The sequence below is a fragment of the Gavia stellata genome, chromosome 3, assembly GCF_030936135.1.
Source record: "Gavia stellata isolate bGavSte3 chromosome 3, bGavSte3.hap2, whole genome shotgun sequence".
Taxonomy (NCBI): domain Eukaryota; kingdom Metazoa; phylum Chordata; class Aves; order Gaviiformes; family Gaviidae; genus Gavia; species Gavia stellata.
This window is the reverse complement of record NC_082596.1, coordinates 47,703,551-47,719,439: the sequence shown is the minus strand read 5'-3', so window position 1 is coordinate 47,719,439 and position 15,889 is coordinate 47,703,551. Positions and strand designations below refer to the sequence as shown.

Below are 15,889 nucleotides of genomic sequence, written 5' to 3'. Positions count from 1 at the left end.
TTTATGCTGACACACTAAAACAAAAGCAATAGGCTGGACACAGTAAAGTACCTCAGAAATACCAGAGGTCAAAGTTCACTTGAAGCACCTTAACACATCACTTTATGGATCAAGAACATGTGGCATTATGGTAATTAACTCTCCTAAAAGACTGTGCGGTAACTGAAGTGTGTGCTCTGGGAAATCAAAATGTCATTAGTGGAAACTCTGAGATAAGACCAGGCCAGTGTGAAGGTCACGTGACTCAGTTCTGCTGCAAAATAAGGTTTTCCAGTTCATCTGCAGAGCGCAATAAAAATGCAGCTGATTCTCGATACCCTGCCACAAGCTGCCTCACTGCATTTATTTCAGTTGGACTCAGCTGGGGTCTAGAGCTTGAACTACTGGAGGATCCAGAGCTGGTTGCTAACTGCCTCTTCATACTGAGATCTGTTGGACCTGCAGATAACAAAAGAAAAGAAAAGGAGCTTCAGATCCGCTGCCAGAGACATTTCACGGGTTTGTAGCTACAAATGCAGAGTAGCAAAATCCCCTCTCAGCTGAGTGCCAGTCAGAAGCAGCAGAAACAAGCAATAACTGTTCAGTTACCAGGTGCCCTGACAGGAACCACAGCAATTTATATTTATATATGACAGACAACCTTTAAGTTCTACTTAGGTAACACGAGCGGCAAGTCCACTGCCAGAAGAAAATTAGCCACTGGGGGGTATCCCAACAGTGTAAGCCCCTTGCAACCCAACGGTGCCCTGGGATCTGATGCTGGTGAGCAGGCAGAAGGTTCATCTCCTGCGGCTCCCCCAGCTCCAGCTGCCATCGTAGCCCTCATGGCAATCTGCACACTTGCAGTTTTTATCACAGAATATCAAACTTATGTTCTCTAGGTATCTGTTTTCATGTTTTCTGCTTCAATCAGCATGTGGCCAGATTGTGAATCCCTTACAGACATAGATAAATGGTCATTCACTTGACTAGCCCTGACACCATGTGATCACTTATATAAATAGCTGGTCATGAATGAGATGAGGCTAGTGACAATCTGGCTGCTACAGTGAGTATACTATCATCCGTGGGGGCTGCATACAGCTGGCAATATATTGCAAGGATCTTGCAAGGCCTGAACACCGAGAAGAGAATCTGCAGCAATCAACATGTTGCATTGGCAGCTTATACCAATATGCTTAGTGCTTTTAATCAAAGAATATCCTCAAGACCATGTATGCTGCATGCAGAAGACAGCGCTCCTGAGGGCAGTCTGCAGGTTACCACAATCAACAAAATCGTCTGCCATCAGGAAGTTTGGATTTGTGTGGAGTTTCCCTGGTTGTTTGGCCATAGTTATTAGTCAGCTAAGACATATGGTCTGTCTTAAGCACTACTGGAAAGAGATGTACTGATTTCCAGAAGCTGAAGATCTGGTCATAAACCTTATGTATTTTTCTTTCTTTTGTGTTTATGCAGAGATACAGCTGAGACCACAAAGAATGTGGAGATTGCCATGTCCCCACACTCACTGAAGGTAATGAAAATCTCCCCTTGAGTGAGTGAAAGCAGAGCTGGGACTATGAAAAGACACTACTCAAACAGAAGGAGTCCTATTGGATCTTAGTGGCACTTCAGGACATGGTTTAGTGGGCATGGTGGTGTTGGGTTGATGGTTGGACTTGATGATCTTAAAGGTCTTTTCCAACCTTAGTGATTCTGTGATTATTTCCTACTACACAACTAGCATGAACAGCACTTAGCCTTACAACTGTATTATCCAGTTTTACACCAGCATAAATTAACTGACTTTTAAATTACTTCCAGTATACAAAGGATAAATAAAAGGACAATTAGCTCAGTGACTTTGTTTCAGTGTGACCGCATGCTGCAGGGAAACGATCACAGTGTGAAGAAGCTCAGAGGGTATTTCTAAGTAAAATCTTAACCCAGCACAGAGAGGAAGGGTATACAAATCATAAGGCCAGCTGGACTGAATGGTTGTAAGAAGCCGTTAAAGACTTCTATATTTATTGAGGTGGTAGTGAAAAAGCTACCACTGACATATTGAGGGCATTGTGTTCCATATGAACCTACTTTAACTTTTATGTTCTTTCCTTGACTCTCATTCATGTCACAGCCAAAAACACACACACAATATATGGCAGAACAGAGCTTCTGTGGCAGAGCACGTCTTTTACTGAAACAAAACTGAAGGGCTTTTCTCATTGGTAATCCAGATTTTTAAGTGATTGAATAGGATATTAAGTTTATTTCACTTATAAGTAGAAAATACATAGAAATGTGCTTGCTTACATCTCTGAGGTTTTTCTTACAAAAATTGATGACACAAAGTAAAAGCACTGGTCTGAAAGAAAAACTAGGAGACAACCAGATGTCCAGCATGCATAAATCAGTGTAACTCCTCACAAGGCTATGCAGTCACAGTGATTTATGCAAACTGAAGGTCTGGCCCTGTACTCTTAGCTGTCCTGATTAGATACCATGAGGAAAATTTTTTAACTTTTCAGAATATATATCTTTGAATCTCTGAAGGTACTGGAAATAAAGTTTTGTGCAAGTGCAAATCTTCAGTCTGCACACACAGGCAAACATCAGGACCCAGAACTCCTCTTGGTCTGGGAGACTTCTGTTGTATACGGAATTCTTCTATACAAAGGAAATAAGAAATCTTAGATTTTAACTTACCCCAGCTACTTCAAACTATTTGATTTTTTTTCATTTCCATATAGTAGGAAAACAGGATTTTCCTTCACTCTCCAACTCCTGCCTTGTACTTAAAAAGTAACAGCACTGTCCACCTTCCCCTCAAAGAAAAGCCCCCTGAGCAAAAAAGCAGAGAAATCCAGACACACCGAAAAGTGTTCATGGATATGGGTTCAGGACACTGAGTATACCCATGCCTTTTCAGGAAGAGAAGCTGTATGTGCTGGCAGAGAACTGAACGGAAAGAGAGCAAGCCATGCTTGATGTGGAGATAAGGATTTTAGTTCTTCTTTTAATTATGTGACCCCTACACCACACCTCACCTCCAAAGCTTGCTTATGACAGCCCAAGCTTTATATCTGGGAGAATACCTCACTCAGAGACTATCCCCCGGATGTATTATACTGGTCTCAGCTTTTAAAGCTATGATAGACACTGGTAGTATTACTGGTTCTTAAAGGTTGTCCAGGCTGCTATATGCTAAAAATGCTATTACTTATCTGTAGCTTCATAGTCATACCTGGTCATTCAGAAAAGAAGGAATAAATACATACTATTCCTATAGTGTAGATATTTCCTGTGTAATTTTATGTAAACCAGCTATTGAAACATGAGAACATAAATCTTCCTATCCACCACATTTCTTTAACCAGACAAATAAATCACAACTATTCTGAAGGCTTAAAACAGCTGGTTAAGGTAGACACTTCATGTACTTCTACCTCCAGAAGCCATCACTACAGATGACTAAATCTGGAGAAAGCTGAACAGTTGCACCACCATTTCTTTTAATAACTGTCCATACCTTAAATAGAACTATTTACTTATTGTACTTAACATTATTTATTAAGCTGCCAGTCTTCACAGGAACAGGGAAGTGTATTCTTATACAGAGGGAAATCTGAATATTTTTGCAAAGAATTTTGCAGTGTCAGGTTCCTCCAAGGTGATACTGCACATTTTAGCATACTGCTTCCTACCCTAGAGTACTTCAGGACAATTAAAAATCTTGACTGAAAATATTATCAGGCTCTACAATGTCTGTGACAGTGTGCAAGCAGAGATTAAGGATATATCGCAGAGATGAAGACAGGATACTTATTTTTATTTATTTATTTCTCTTAGTGCATACTATTATAACTCAAATTTGTCACCTCCCATGTTTTTATAACAGCACAACATTCTTTTAAGCAGTGGGTTAAACAAATTGCTGAGGCAGATCCTTTCTTTTATACTCTCTCAGAAGACTGAAGTATTGTTCCTCTGCCTCTTGCTGAGGCCACCTGATTGACACTTTAACATGGGAATATTTTCAATTTACCACCTCAGTCCGGTTACATAGACCTAATTTCCCCTGTGAGGTGAAATTGTTCTTGTTGGAACCACATCAAGCTGAATACGAGAACTCTGAAAACCCACTCTTCATGTGCTAGACAATCATTTATCAAATTAGCTGCTGGGAATATCTGCCATTAAATACACTGTGGGACAAATGGCTTTTCTGTAAATTGCAAAACTTAAATGGAACTAGTTATTGCCTCATGCACTACTCATTAGCAACATGATTTATATCAAATTTCAAAATATGGGTCAGATGTAGATGTGCTGTTACTGATTGCTTAGACACTACCAACTGTCTCAGCAAAAATCCCTTAAGAATTATATGCTGTCACTGGCTAGCCACCAGTCTTATAATTAACAACTACTGAAAGAATAATAAATGTGTCAATGACTCTCAAAATGGTTATCACTACTGCAGACAATAATTTAGAATTAAAAAAAATAGTTTTAAAAAACTATATGTGTTTAAGCATCTCTGATTGTACATTTTCATTAACAGTTAAGCAACCTTTTTCATCAGCAAACATATAAAAAGCAGTGGCACTTACTTATAGAAAAATACACTTGCCTGTGCTTTGGTATCTCTCTTGTGTATCTTTTCTATTACACCTATTCTCCTCTCCTCTTTTTTTGCCCCATGAGTGGCTTTAGAAGTGAGTGTGTACTAGATTTTCATATACTCCAATAAAACTAAATAGAAACAACTATAAAAGTATGCTACTTTTTCCAAATCAGATGTATTTATTATTGCAAGAAAGTTTTATTGTGATATTCATCTCTCAATGTTTCTTTTCCTCCTGCCTTTAGAGAGCAGATGTGCCTAAAACTGTTGTTTCAAGTGCCAGGAGACCTCAGATCGAGAAAACAGTGACTAATGAATTGGACCTTTTAAGCGTCTTTCTCCCTTCTACAACTTTCCCTCTGGGAAACATACCTTCAGCTAGTTTAGATAGCAGAAAAAACTGCTGTGTTGCCTGAGGAAAGAGATGTGAAAACGCAGAAATGCCTATAGCCACTGAACATCACGCACCTTCAACAATCAGCAAACACACTGGCTTGTGATGAAAGGGTTATGTGAGGTCCTCCAGTAATGTTTCCTATACACCATAGGAGATTAACTCTGTGGCATACACCTGTCTTGCCTTACAGGCTGTCTCCTGAGCTTTGTGCAAAGGTAGAAAAGTAGGATACTGTCCAATATGTCCACAGACATTCCATGTTCCTATGGTGGGAGCAGACTAATACTTGCATATGCTATGTGTCCAATAATTCGAAGAGGAGGAGGAAGGGGGAAGAGGAATGTGGGGATGATCTTAATATAGAATTCAGCCAGCATTTCCCAGTGAGAAATTCCCACCTTTGCCACGACACAGGTCAAACTATTTAACTTCTCCCAACGCCACATTTTGCCTTTTTAAAATGGTTCTAAACACACTTTCCCAGGTTCCTAACTCTATCGCTCTTGTTCTGTGTCTCTTCATGCCTCAGGCTGCAGCTGTGTTAGAGACAAGCTGTTTTGTCTTTCCTTTCTCTCTCCACTTTGATTTCATCAGGGTAGCACTGAGAACACAGAAGACTGTGCAACAGTAGAGGTATAAAGAACAACTGGAGAGCGCAACCACAGGGAAAACCCCATTCAACCCCTACATCATGGCCAGCCGTGCCGTGGGTAACCCAGTCAGCACTTTAAGAATTAGCTGCATACCAGATATTTTCAGTTGGACTTTGTTTTTTTCCTAGCTTATTGCCAAGAAGCCTCTACTGATGATGCAAATGCCAAGATTTTACAGGTTACAACTTCACCAAATTTGAGGTTGCAGAAATGAGGCACGCTCCCTACTGCCACATGCAAAAGTGGGCAAGAGTGCTCGGCCCTTCCCTCCCTGCCCCAGAGCAGCACGGCCACGCTGATCGCTGGGGCTCAGCAGCATTAGCTCTGGGAGCTCCCCCCAGCTACTCCTTTATCTTCAGCAGGGCTGCAGTGCCTGAAGGACCAGGAGGCAGAAGGACCAGGAAGGCTGAATTGCATGTGGGTAAGAGGCCTGGCTAAAGCGGGGAATGGCCAGGAGAGCACAGCCCTCCTGGGCCTCTGGAAGGGGACAGTGGGGAGAGGTGAGTGGTGTGGCGGGAGTCTGGCAGCTACCGGCTGGACCATGGGGCTGTCAGTCCTGGTCTGCAGGCAAACCTGTGGGAGAGGAGGCTGAAAGAGAAGCCTGCCAGGGCTCAGGGTTTGCTTGCGGTGTGAACATATTCAGATTTGGCAGGAGGACTCACCTGAGCTGGAAGGGGACTGGACGTTCGTGGTGCCTGGGATGCAGTGCTGAGTCGTGGCTGTGGTGGAGGTAGGCTGCAGATCTGTGTAGAGAAACAGAGACACAACAGCTGCTCTGTCTTACCATGACACAAGGGCATGTTCTGCATGGCCAGTCTGCCATCGAGTCTGAAACACCCTCTCCTTTTACACGCTCAAAGGCAGTTTCTGCCTAGAAAACCAAGCGATGGCGCGGAAGAAACAGCACCAAATCCCCCCCCAGGAAACCCAGCAATGGCAGCAGAAATACTCTCCACACCTCTTAGGGAAGACAGACTCAGAAAACAAAGTGGCTGTGGAGAGCAAGGCTCTGACAAGGCCACGCCGGCTTCAGAGAGTACTGGCAGCTGACAGTCACCAGGAGAAGGTGGACAGTGACCCACTGGACAGAAACATGTGGGGAGACGGGGCAAATCCACTCTGTCAGGAGAGGCTCAGGCAGCATGCAGGGACTTTGACATCTTCGGGCTGCAGCAAGAGATTTTGCTCCCAACACAGCAGCCTGTCTCCTGTCCTCATCCTCCTGCCCTCAAGCTGGGTGCCCTTCCAAGTTTGGTCCGGGTGCGATGCAGCAGGGACAGCTGAAGCCTTCGTGGCCTGCTGGCTGTTGGCAAGCAAATTTTGTTCACACCCACTGAGCGACCCCACCTTGGAGCGTCTCCATTCAGTTTTGTAGTAACTGCATTAGCCTTAAAAAAAGAGCGCCGTGGAAATCCACCCTTCTCACAGAGCAGTTCTCATTTACCATCTACAAGAATCAAGAGCAACGTGACCAAGGGCTTCTCCCCAGCCCATGTACAGGCTGACAGAGGCTCAACCCACGAATTTCTTGGTGATGGGCTGAAGCTTTCCAGCGGAGCTGGCTTGGCCTAGAGGGTTTAAAAGCAAGGGAAAAAAGACCTTGGTGCTGTAAGCCCAAGCCTTTTCCTGCTATGTTTTTTTTCCTGCCCAAAATAAAGGAGGGGTCACCATACAAGCTGTTGCTTTCTGTTTGCTCATATTGAGAAGCTGCATGAGGGCTTGCCCCATACAGTTGTGTGAGGAGCTAATTATGGTTCTGTAATTATCCATGTGGAAGGACAGGCTGAGGAGAGCAGCACTGCAACAGCAGGCACAGAGAGGTCCCTGAGCCAGGGCCACCAAACACTTGGGTGAGCAGATAGCTAAGCCTGTATGTATGATGGGATCGGAGTAGGAATGAACTTTATAGGGGAGGAAATTACCAAATTAAATGAGTCACAGCATACAAAATACATGCATCAGTTGGGCTACTACATAGGAGAGTTAATTGGATATAGTCATTATATTACTGTGGAGGAAGGTCTAGAAATAGGTATTCAAGCAGTGAGTTTTAGCTAGCTTTTGCAACTTCTCCTTTTCTGTTTTAGCAGATACACAAAACCAGACTCTGTTTATACACATATACTGACCGAGGTGTATATTTATTTTTACACCAGGAGAACATTGTAAACGTGACAAGAACATTTGATGGGTTACTAAATTCAAAAGGAAATGCATTCTTAAATTAATTCTTAAGTCCTGAAAACAATTTACAAGCAAGTATCCTATTCTCCAGAGAGGGAACTCATTAACCATCATAAAAGCTTTGCATATGTTTGGAACAAGCATCCTTGAAACAGAATAACGATTGCAAACAACTGTCCTTGTTGCCTGTCAGGAGCCAATGGTTACCCCTCTCAACTGCAACTCCATCCACTCCTCTTAGCCTACAAATGGAAAAGCAGGTATCTATGGACATATCAGAGAGGACTGACAGGTCCCAAAGAACTGGCCCCTGAGTCCTCCCATTTCTACTGTAGGGTAACCAGAAATGGAGTCAGAGCAATTTATCCTTAACAGACAGGAGATAATTAGGTTGGCTACTGATTGCTGTTGTGTCAATGAAACTAAGAAATTCATAGAGTTGCCTTTCCACAACTTTCCTAACGATCTTCCTGAAATGGCAGATAGGTCACAAATCATCGGCCAGCTGGATTGTTAGCATCAACAACTGATTTCCAACTGCTGGCACACAGACTTTTGGTTTGTGAAGGTCATGTTCTTCAGATCCTGTGGGATCCCTGTGGAGAAGATGGACACCTTTGCACAACGCTCCTGCTATGCACAACCATCTGGAAGAAGTGCAATGGTTTACAAGTCTTCTAAAGTAAGGGGACACACAGACAAAATTCTTCCAGTGCAAGTAGGGAATGGCAAGGAAGAAGAAATGTTTGAGCATATGTTAGTATGCAAACCGTAAGCATCCACTGGTTCCTTCACCCCAGCGACGCTACACAGAGAAATGCAGTGCACTGCACATTTTCCTGTCTGTGTAGGCTGTGCAGCTTCTAGCAGTTCATGAATAACCACTGTGTGTCCTACAGAACCCATCTTGAGCTTTAATTGTGAAATAACAGTGGAGTTCTCTATGTTAAAGGTTCAAAGAAAACATTGCTTCTAATCAGAAAGCAACACTGATTTATGATCTTGAATTTGTACCCCATTTTTTAAAATTGCATGCTGAAGTGACAGAGAATACTTTTGCCTAAATCCCACGATTCACTGAAAAATGGGAGTTATGAAAATGTATCAAGAATCCTGAATTCCACGCTGCTTCTCCACCCAAGGAACTCTGAATTCAGGTGTAGTTTTTTTGTTTGTTTGGTTGTTTTCTCTTACAATTATGCAGCAAAGCTAACTGCAATAGTCAATGTTGTATGTCATTGTGTAGCACCCCAAAATGTTATCACTGTTGGGGAGCAGATAATGTAGGAAAATACACAAAAAATACACAAAATCCTTGATAAGACAAGAGGAAATGGCCTCAAGTTGCATCAGGGAGGTTTAGATTGGATATGAGGAAAAATCTTTTCACTGAAAGGGTTGTCAGACATTGGAACAGGCTGCCCAGGGAGGTGGTTGGGTCACCATCCCTGGAGGTTTTTAAAAGACATGTGAATGAGGCACTTAGGGACATGGTTTAGTGGTGGACTTAGCAGGGTTAGCTTTATGGTTGGACTTGATGATCTTAAAGGCCTTTTCTAATCTAAATGATTCTATGATTCTACAAGGGGTTTGAAGGGAAGAACAAGTACACAAAACAGTTGTGATTCCTCTAGGATTATGTAAAACAGGACAATTCTGATGGCTTCTGCTAACAAATAACGCATGGGGAGTTTAAGCCTACTCTTACTTGGGTGAAAGACCAAATGCCAACTGTTTACAGTGGGAAATGGCTTGGATCTTCTCTGGCCACAATGTAAAAGACAATTTTAAAGCTCTTGTGCATTTTCCCAAGAAACCAGATTTCCATGGCCTGTCTCACTCTTATGAAAAGATTTGATCAGAGATCATATTTAGTACCTCAGATGTGTTTTTCCTGCATGTGGAAACAATTGTAATCATCATTGACTCTCTTAAAGTCAAAGACTTTTGACAACTAAAATATTATCTTTTTAAAGTCTTTTGAAAACTTATTGCAAACCATTCACAGATCTTTGGGGATTTTGCTGGGGGGGTGAGGAAGCAGACATGACTGAAGGTTGCCAGGACAGCACATACCAATAAATCCTTGCAGGCTGCAGCCCTGATAGCATTTTGAAATTGCTTAGCATGTTGAAAATCAAGGCTGTAGCTGAACAATTACTGTCTTGCCTAAGTCAGCCCATGTACCTGAAGCAGCACTCTCCTCAGCCGGAGAGGGATCAGCCAGCACAAAAATCCAGGGATTTCTCCATCCTCTGAAACATTTTTTAAATACCATTCTTGGTGGCAAGAGACCCTCAGTCTTCCAGAGTAATCTCTTTTCTCTGACAGACAGACAATACCCTTGTTACAAGCATGGGCAAACCGTTTGCTTTGCTCTGAATTTGTAGTAAGTCAATATGGGGGACTATTCAAAACAAATAATACAATTAACTTAGATTTTTTTGTTACAGATGCTTCTAACGTAAGAAGAAAGGAATATCTAAACAAATGACACCACTGTTTTTTTCAGAGGGGCGTACAACCTTACGGTGACACATAATTACCTGCATCATTTTTAGTTTAGAGTATAGATAGATGTGCTGATTTCTCATTTAACACTTGTTATGCCAGATCTTTATCTGCAGTAAATTAAAGTAGCTAGAGAGACCATTTGAGAAATCTAGGTCAATCCATTTCTGTTACAAAATATGGAGTTCAGTGTTTTCAAACTCCAGCCATAAAGATACTAATGGCCTCATTTTGTGATCAGTAAAGGAGAGGACAACAATGACAGGGTAGGTCCTCATAAAGTCATGCAAATCAACTGAAGATCTAACCCAGCATTTTTTTACTCAGCTTTGTTAGAGACTTCAGCTTCAGTCTCGCCCTATTGTGAATTAGTCCCTTGAAACTGAAAGGAGACTAGCATGCAGTAAGCAAGTATTTCGCTCAGCAGTAGCTGTTTGTGGGATTGTGTTCCTGCTCATTATCTGATAATAGCCTATGGATATTGAACCCCTTGGACGAGCTTTCTGTACAGCAGGGGGAAACGTACACATGAGCGCATATACACACAGGCACTTTTTGTAAGGAAACTCACCACTGCTAGAAGCATCATTGAGATTTAGCAGCCCACCTCCGAGCCCTCTGTAACTATGGTAACTGTAGGTCCCATTTCCATTGATGTACAACACCTCCTGTGTGCTGGAAACAGCTGATGTTGAGTAAGTGACCTGGGCTGGCTCCTGTTTGTACTGTTTGTCAGCTGGAGCAGCCTCATCCTGCAAAAACAAGGAAAGGTTTTGAATTATCATTACATTTTACCTTGCACGAGAGGGTCTCTTCCGTTGTTAAGACTCCACATCTATTGCTTTTAGAAAAGTATAATACATGTTAAACAAGCACAAATGTGTTTCTGATTGACCAAATATCAGCTGAAAATAAACAATGGAAATAAGCAAGAATACAGGTTTCCTATAATATATATATAGAATATTCGTTTATTTGTGCTCCACAAGCCAACCATACTGTTTCTCAAAGGAGAAGATGCATCCTCTCACCCTGAAGAGCTCACAGTCGGCTGCAAAACCCAACTCTGTCCAGAAAGAGTGTGGGAAAGGATAGAAAAAAACCATTACTTTTGGAGTACAGGAGTGACTCTTCCAAGCAAGACAATCATATATTTGTTGATAAGACAAACCAAGGCACCAACTACTTCTTTTGATGTCTCAGCCTCAGAAATGACAGAAGGAATAGAGGAACGGAATAAAACTACATTTCCTGTGTTTGCAGAGGGCTGAGTGAGTGTCCGTCCACACAAGGGCCAAGTGGTAAGGATGCCTCTACAAACGTGACTTGAAAGCATTTGTAATCTGTGTATGAGCAGTGACTGACTGTACACCATGAGTTCCCCTCAACACTCCCTGTTTGCTTCTTAGATGCTCGCATAATATTGAACAAGATTTAGTACAACGACCCTCCAACTTCCCCCTAAAGGAGATCATGTTTCAGGTGAAAGTGTATTTTTCCCCATCTGCATTTACCGTAGCTACTGCTTAGAGCACCTCATGATCACTAAATGCCCCTGTGGCAACTGTAGCAATGACACAGGTGAAAAAAAGAAAAGTGTTAAGAGAAGATTTAATGCATTTTAGTAGCTGAAAACAAAGAAAACTATCAGTGTGTGATTGCTCAGCCCACCACAGGGACCTGAGTGCCAGAATTTCTGATTTAGTCTGTAAATGTGTTTGAACTTTTTCTTTGTTTCTTTTAACTTGTCGACTTTTTTTATGGGCCTGATTTTACACTCTTATCTGATGAAAATATATTTCAGTCATTTCAAATAAAATGGATCTTTGGAAGATCAGTATTTAAAAAATAGAGGTGAGAATGTTTGCAGACCTTTTCGGAGTAGTTAACTGAAAAATGATCTGTTAGAATTATCTCCCTTTTGTGTAAGATTTTGTCCATTTTATGCCTCTTTCTTCTGCACAACCCTTTTACGGTTGCTAAATATACCAAAGTTATTAAGAATGCTATAAAATACATCAAACCTTTTTTACAGTGTTTACGTAAAAATAAAAATATATATACTAGCACAGAGCGATGAAATAGTTCAAACAGTGTTCAGTCTCTGTGTTGAAGAACAAAGGGTTCTGAAGCAGCTTTCCTGTCTACATTAGGAACAATTGTTGGTTCCACCTCTCAAATAAGACATTACCAACTTTTGTGAGATGACTATATCCCTGTCTTGTAGATATTTATTGGTGAAAGAGACTTGGGCACAACTGAGATGACTCAGGAGAAGGTATATATATTATTAACAGAAATTTTAATATTTCATACAGAACATTGAACCATCAGATAATTAATTCCATTAACAATAAGAATGGGCCCTCTTGGGCACTAATATGAGCTGAGGCAAAGCTTTGCATTTTTAAGAGAGTTGGCCAAACTGGTCTTCTATGCATTTTCTTAAGTGATAATAGACTTAAACAAAGGGCCAAAATCACAATGTATTTTTGCCAGGAATTCAACTTTAATATCGTTTACCTTTTATCTCCAAAGATCATTGCTGTCTCTTATAAGAGAAAATGTATTCTTTTCTCTGAGAAAATATTCATAAGTTATACAGTAAAGTTCTATCTTGGCAACAAAGCTTAACTCATCATCCAAACCTTTAACACTCTCAAGTCTGAGATGTTCTGTATCCTTGCATCTAAAACGAGATGATACTTCCTGCCATAGACTCACTCAGAGCCTCATTTTATTCTCATGAAGATCAGTAAGGGATCTTCTACAAATTTATCAAGGACTGGACTGTGTTCAAGGGTTGCAGTGCAAAGGGGACTAACTCCTATAGCTAAGCAGAGTATCTCAGGGCCTGTTTCCTTATCCTGACTGTCTGGGAACCACAGATTTGCTCTCCTTGAATTTACATGTCCCCCAGAGCCACTGTTGTCAGTGCACTGAAAAACTAACAGTGAGTTTCTTGCAGAGCTGGTGCACTGAGCTTCTAGCAGAGCACAGCAAGCAGAGCCTGGCCAGAGGGTACGGCAAGGGCACTTGGTGCACCTCGGTGCATACCAGCCCACCTGCTAGAGCACGTGGCCAAGAAGTGGGAGACTGAGTACTGGCTTATTGTTGCAATATATGAAGAAGAGGCGGACAAGTTGGGACGCAAGGTCTTCGCTAGCTGTGGTGAGGAGAGGACCTGAACTCAAAGCTGCCATCTCCTAGCAACCAGGCTGAAAGCAAAACTGCGGTGGGAGTCATAGCTGAAGCTGTGCCACTGTGTGGAAAGAAATGCGCAATTCATAGGGCTACAGAGATAGCAAACAGAAAAGGAGCTGACTCAGTTCCCTTTCAGAAAAGGGCTGCCCTGGGAGGTGTCCAGCCCTGCTCTCTTCCAGCTACACCCTAACACAAAATTCAGAAGCTGCTGTGAGGTTGGGAATCTGAGGCTGGGGCTGCGCTGCCAGATGGGGATCTCTGTATCAAAATAATCACAACCCTGTGCGACACCATGGCATGCTATGGGCTGGGGCTTGGGGTGTAGCCTGGCATCCTGGTGGGGAAGGTACTCCTTGGAGGGGTGAAAGAGGTTGAGGAGGATGCTGAGCCTGGACTCCTGGTTCTGCATATGAGCTCTAATCTCTCAGCCACTATACAAAAGGTGGCTTCCTCTAAATATTGTATATATTTTTATAGAGCAGACCAATCACCTGTACCTAAATGATGAATAAATTGCCATACATTTCAGACCTGAAATCTGGGCCTAGCTCAGTGCTTCAGGATGACTAAATGCAGAAGCAGGGCAGGATTTTGGATGAGCGTTTTCTGAGCAGGCTTAGGTGTCAGCCCTACTGGTTTGTACTTCAAATGGCAAAACTGTGTCTTTTTAACTTGCAGTCACACTGAGGATAAAGAAGCCAGGCTCTCTTTTTCTTGGGAGAGAGAACATGAATATCATATTCACTTTTGTATACCTGAGATTTATTTTGCACAGATTCATTCTCTTCTTTCTTTTCATCTTAATTACCTTTGCTTTTAAACTAATGTAGAAATTAAACAAGCATAGTGTTGTTCCAGAACTGAGATTTCTTTAATATTCTGTGTTAGTCATTCAGCATTTCTTGTTTCCCCTTATATTATATTTACACTGGAAAGGCTTAATAATTTACTGAAAATGTGATTTGAAAAAAAAATTTCATAATAATCAGTAACAATTAACTAACCATTTATTAATATGTTTGACCTAACTACCTGGAACACACACTGTTGTAATTCATAACTAATTTACAAAACCTGTGAAGTATTAACTAACCATTTTTAAACTATTTATAATTTACCTTTAATAAGAAGTATGAACAAGATGCGGATAAAACATTTGGCCGTCTAGAATTTGACTTATACCATCTTCATTTTGTATATGCCAATGGAAATAAGTCATCTGTCTAACAATATTTCTCTTCTGAATTTATTTTGGAGGAGAAGTAATTTATGTCTTTCTTGAGCATATCATCTGGAAAATGATGGAAATCACAGAAACGCAAAAATATCTTTTAGGTACAAAAGCATGCTAAAATACAAAGTTATCTGTTCACTTGAAAAAATGGAAGCATGAAGTACATACTGTGATCCTCATTTTGGTATATATCAGAGATATCTATGTCTCAGTTTTATGCCCAGGTGTATACTAGGAGTACACAATTTTTTCCTTAAAAGAGCAGACAGATGCAATTTATTTTATTTCACTTAATCACGGAAGCAATTAAGTAACCCTCTAAGGTCAGTACATACTAAGAATACATACTAAGAAAAGATTTCATGAACTATTGCATAAACGGTATTTTGAAGAAACCCTGCTCTGCTCTGACTGATATTCTAAGCAGCTAATGAATAGTTTAAAAGGAAATACTATCCACAGCAACATAGATGCTAGTGCAGAATGTCCTGACTGTGGTACAAAGAGCGAGGCTCACCGGCAGTGTCCCAGCCTCCTGTTCCCCATGACAGCGGAGGCACAGCACACACATTTCATTTCAAAAAGTCTGCCCTTCGTGGGCAGATGCCATTGTTCCTTTCTGTTCCCCATCTCCTTCACCACCACCAAAATAATACAAAAAAGTAATAGCTTCTTAAAATGAAAAGCCCTGGCAAATCTGTGCTACACTGAGTTTTGATCCCACATATACACAAGTGTCAGAAATTCTGTATATTCCCATTAAGAGACAGCAGTGCTATTGCCTTGGCTCCACTGTTAGCAGTAGGCATTGCTAACATGTAAATGTAAGTCCAAAAGGGAGTGTGTATGCAGATCAACTCACTTAGACAATGCTAGCTGACCATAAAGCTAATAGAACTTCTGCAACAAGAATATAAATTATAACGTTCCAAAAAAGGCAAAGATGGCGACATGCATTTAACTACTGCTTTCACAAAATGCAGTGGCTACCAGACTGACAAATTAACAAATCTGAGAATGCCAGCTTTTAACTGCCCCTACGTCAAGGTGATTTTTTCCTACTCAATTAGAAAACAGACAAAAAGGCAAACACATTT

General features: G+C 41.3%; 1 protein-coding gene across 6 annotated transcripts in view; it reads right to left on the bottom strand.

Moving 5' to 3' along the window:
- Positions 1-244: 244 nt before the first annotated feature.
- The window catches only part of NOL4 (nucleolar protein 4), a 197,510-nt gene continuing 181,865 nt past the window's right edge, over positions 245-15,889 (bottom strand). For 5 of the 6 annotated variants that reach the window (XM_059815317.1, XM_059815319.1, XM_059815318.1 and 2 more), the window contains 2 exons: positions 10,926-11,106; positions 245-438 (listed from right to left, as the gene is read on the bottom strand). In XM_059815317.1, coding sequence (XP_059671300.1) covers positions 245-438; positions 10,926-11,106 — 375 coding nt within the window. Of the gene's footprint in view, positions 439-6,321; positions 6,403-10,925; positions 11,107-15,889 lie in introns of all 6 variants that reach the window. The other variant, XM_059815315.1, reaches the window with a different exon arrangement.